This window comes from Vigna umbellata, chromosome 11 (assembly GCF_029865625.1).
Source record: "Vigna umbellata cultivar VRB3 chromosome 11, Vumbellata_1.0, whole genome shotgun sequence".
NCBI lineage: Eukaryota > Viridiplantae > Streptophyta > Magnoliopsida > Fabales > Fabaceae > Vigna > Vigna umbellata.
The window spans coordinates 5,589,864-5,594,705 of NC_142175.1; the positions used below are offsets into that span (position 1 = coordinate 5,589,864).

General features: G+C 28.6%; 1 protein-coding gene across 1 annotated transcript; it reads left to right on the forward strand.

Annotated features, from left to right (window-relative positions):
- The first annotated feature begins 1,240 nt into the window (after positions 1 to 1,240).
- Positions 1,241 to 3,388, forward strand: LOC124821348 (protein trichome birefringence-like 3). Its single transcript, XM_088102478.1, has 6 exons — positions 1,241 to 1,430; positions 1,580 to 1,826; positions 1,895 to 2,063; positions 2,255 to 2,454; positions 2,763 to 2,921; positions 3,031 to 3,388. The coding sequence occupies exons 1-6, from the start codon at positions 1,277 to 1,279 to the stop codon at positions 3,359 to 3,361; spliced, it is 1,260 nt and encodes a 419-aa protein (XP_087958604.1). The 5' UTR covers positions 1,241 to 1,276; the 3' UTR covers positions 3,362 to 3,388.
- The last annotated feature ends 1,454 nt before the right edge of the window (positions 3,389 to 4,842 follow it).

Genomic DNA, 4,842 nt, shown 5'->3' on the forward strand with positions numbered 1-4,842 from the left:
GGAACCTGAGACTAATATAATGACACGTGGCAGTGTTAGTGTCAAGTCACATTGTCATTGTCAAATGACACAATATCAGTTTGACACATGGCATTTTTTTTTATTTTTATTTTTTTAAAAAAATAAAAAATAATTCAAAAATTTAAAAAAACCACGAACTGACACGTGTCACCTCCTTTAACGGTGTTAGTATGGAACTAACGGCGAGATCTAAATTAATTCAATTTTTCACAATAAAAGACCTAATTGAGAACATTTACAATACGAAAACATATTTGAGAAAATCCTAAAAAAAAGGATGTTGTCCTACATGATTAAACCTTAATGTAACTAATCATATTGTTTGCATATATCAATAAATAAAGTAAATGAAATTTCGAAACCACTTTATAAAAGTGAGTCCCACTAACTAAAAAGAGAAATCCTAAAATTCTGAAATAATAATCGTGGAAAATCTATTACTAATAACTACATATGTGTTCATGAATTGCTTGAACCGATGAATAAAATTAATTTTCTATTTGCTTCCATTTTCCTCTTACAATATTCAAACCTTGAAGAACATTTGCTTACTTTTATAGTATCTTACGTAATTCAGTTTATTTATTTTGAAAACCAATTCCACTTTTGCACTCTCCTTAATTATTTTTCCTTCTACTCTTTCACTAATTCATTTAACACTCCATCTCAATCTCAATTTGATTCTAATTTAGGTCACTCTTTTATTTATTATTCATCTATCTTAAACATATAAATATTTTCTTCTCTGCCATCAGTATATATATATAAATGGTGTAAGGGTATCAAACATACTTTTAGTAAACATAATTTTAAAGTTTCTAAAATTAAAAGAGTACAGTAATCAATACTCAAAATCAGAAAAGTAATGTAAAAATTATAACTTCTGTTTTACTCTGCACTCTTATTTAGCAGAAATCATATGAAGCAAGAGATCAGACAGATTTTACAAGCATTCCAATGAATTATAATTCTCACACTTTTTGCAAAGACAATAAACAAATCACAGAAAAACTGAAGAAATGCATAGCTTCCAGTTACAGGAACAAAAGAAGAGAAGCACAAAATGAGTCACTCTTCAAGTTATTTATTTACCTCCAGTATACTTCAGCTAAGTTTATTTTTTCCCAATGCCAATGATTCAACTTCACTCATACTCAAAAGACCATGAACAATTTCCATCAATTAAATTTTTTTCTTCCATCATTTAAGCTTCAATTCCCTCAACCCCATCATCAGAATCACTTCAGCAACAACAATGAAGCCCCCCAGTGTAAAATTTCCTGTCATCAAAATCTGTGTTCTACTTTTCCTTGTCATCTTCTTGTATGCAGAGAGTTTCAACTTATTTTTTTCCAGTTCAATTGTCAATCTCAAACCTTGTCCTACAAACAGTACCAAGCCTAAATCCAGTAAGTCCTCGTATATTCCTAACATGTGCTGTTTCTTTTCTCAAAACTTTGGTCAATTGAAAGATGAAAATGAAAATTTTATTTTACCAGCTTAGTGTGCTGACTCTAATGCATATTAATGATGTCTGATGTTGTGGTTTGTCCAAAAGATGATAAAAAGACAGAAGAGATGGGTCCTATTCCTAATGATGCATGGTTTAACGATGGATTTGTTTATGAGCCTGAGGAGTGCGATTTTAGGAATGGAAAATGGGTGTTTAACAGTTCAACAAAGCCTTTGTATTCAGACAAGAGTTGCCCTTATATAAGTAGGCCTTATTCTTGTGTGAAGAATGGGAGGGTAGATTCTGACTATCAATATTGGGAATGGCAGCCAGAAGATTGCACCTTGCCCAAGTAGGTCTCAAAACTTATATAAAGTAGTTTCTTCTATAACCCAAATTAAAAATTACAAAACTTTATAGGTTTAATCCAGAGTTAGCTCTGAAGAAGCTTAAAGGAAAGAGGCTGCTATTCGTAGGGGATTCACTGCAAAAAAGCCAATGGGAATCCTTTGTGTGTATGGTTGAATGGATCATACCCGAGAAGCAGAAGTCAATGAAACGAGGGACTCATTCAGTCTTCAAAGCCAAGGTATTGATATCATAGATTGATTAGGTTAAAAATATGCAACTCTGGTTCTGATAATGTAAATGCAAAATAACAGTGATTCTTAAATCTTTGATATCAGTATTAGTAGAGTGATTCAAGATTTAAGTATAGTCTTAATTTTGTATACTCTGTGTTGAAAATTAAAAAGGTATTTATCATTGTTTATCATTTAGGAATACAATGCAACCATAGAATTCTATTGGGCACCAATGCTTGTGGAATCCAACACTGAGTTCTTTACCATAAGGGACCCCAAGAAACAGATAGTGAAAGTAGATTCGATCATGGATCGTGGCAGAAATTGGACAGGGGTGGATATCCTTGTTTTCAATACCTATATATGGTGGATGAGTGATGTTAGGGTTAAAGCACTGTAAGTCCTCCTTATTTTGAACCTAGCTAAAGTCTTACATTCACCTAAAATAAATTATGTAAAATATTATCATTTTCTAAAAACGAGAAAGTTGAGAAGGAAGATCCATAAATTCAATTTTTTTAAAAATTTTGGTTGAAAGGGTCATAAATCTTTTATATGAATTTGATTTAAGTATTATTGATGTTGAATCTTCCTGAATTTTCCATGAAAAAGACCCCTCATTTTGTGTCACATTCATCCCATTTTTGTTCATGATCATGACACTGATTTAATCAAATGTTGTCTGATGTGTGTCTTGATTGCAGATGGGGTTCGTTTGGCAATGGAGAAGAAGGGTACGAAGAATTGGAGAATCAAATTGCTTACAACTTAGGTCTAAGGACATGGGCCAACTGGGTTGACTCAACTGTTGATCCAAACAAAACCAGAGTTTTCTTCACAACCATGTCCCCAACACACACAAGGTCTTACCTTTAAAGCTTTATCTTAATTAATTTCTTCAAGTTTCAGGCTCCAAATCTGAAGCTTGAAGCAATAACTCAGTTTTTTGAAACGAATGTGTGATGTTTTCAGAAGTGCAGACTGGGGAAAGAAAGATGGTGTGAAATGTTTCAATGAGACAAAGCCAATAGGGAAAAGGAAGCATTGGGGAAGTGGATCTAGCAAGGAGATGATGAGGGTGATGGAAAAAGTGGTGAAGAGAATGAAAGTGGCAGTGACATTCATCAACATAACACAGATCTCAGACTACAGAATTGATGCTCATTCCTCTGTTTATACTGAAACTGGAGGAAAATTATTGACTGAGGAGGAAAAGGCAAATCCAACAAATGCAGATTGCATTCATTGGTGTTTGCCAGGTCTTCCAGATACTTGGAATCAAATATTTTTGGCAATGTTGTAACAAATAACTTCAACTCTATTATGCACATCCATGCATGCATTTTCTTTTCTTCTCATATCAAAACGTCTTCTACTAGTATGAGTTTCCTAAATAATAAATGGAAAAATACAATCAAATTATTATTATTATATATAAATAAAAAGTGAGATGAAAACTTTGTTTTATAAACTAATGGTATAAAAATTGATTGTTTTAAATTTTAAATAAATGATTAAATATATTTTTGGTTCTTTAATTTTTTAGAATTAATTTATTTTTGAAACTTTATACCAATTTAATCTCTCGTTATAGATTTAATTTTTTTTAACTAAATTTAGTTAAAGTTATTTGTCGTTTTAAATGTATTACTCAGTTAATATTGAAATATAAATAATTTCTGGTTCAATGTTAGTTAAATAACACATTTAAAATGTTAAATAAATTTGATAAAATTTGATTAAAAAGACTAAATCTATATATTTATAAAAATGAGGAAATAAATTGGTTTAAAGTTTCAAAAAGAAACTAATTTCAATTTTTATGAAAAATTAAGAAATTACAAACATATTTATCTCTTAAATAAATACTTAAATTAAAAAAAAAATAGAAAATGTTAAGTGAACTTCAATACAAAACAGTTTAGTCATTCATAATGATAAGATGTTTTTATAAGCATATGGAGTTGTTTTTCCTCTCTCAAGTTCTATGAAATTGTCATAAAGAAAAACAAATAAGTGTAGAAACATCAAAGCTCTCAAAAACATAACAACACTCCTGTTTATATAAAAATAAAACTAATAGTAAGCTCGTATCTCCTTTCATAATAGGTTTTTAACATCCTATGTTTAAAATTGTTTAGTTATTTGATAACAAGTTTACGTTGTATTTTTGTACATTGGTTTGTTTGTCCCCTGTTTCTTGTTAATTTTTAGCAATGACAAATAATTACTGCTTTTGAGAATATGAAAATAACTAAAATGTCAAAATCTAATGAGTTTATAAAAAAATTATTATTATTAATTTATATATTAATTTTGAACTTAATAATTTTTATATAAATATTATTTATGGAATTTATTTATATTTATTTAAATTTAAAACCTTATTTCAAAGATTTAAATTTATTATCAAATAAATATTAAATTATAAGCTGGAAAAAAATAATTAGAACTTAGAGAGAGTAAAAAGCTTAGAATTTATAAAAACAAAATGGAATTTAAAAGGTGAATATATGGTTTTTATTAAGTGGAGAAGTTATATAATTATTTTTAAGTTGAGAAATTCAATAATTTCTTTTGATTGAGAGATTGTCCGTTACATATTTTGTTAAATAATTAAATTATTATAATTAACTAAAAGGCTAAATAATATTTTTCTTATCACATGTAATAATTTTATATTGTTTAAAAGTCGAAGTTTAAGATTATTTAAACATTTGTTTTTTGAAATTTCTCTTAAAACAATGAAATTTTATATTCTATTGATCATAATAATATTATTCA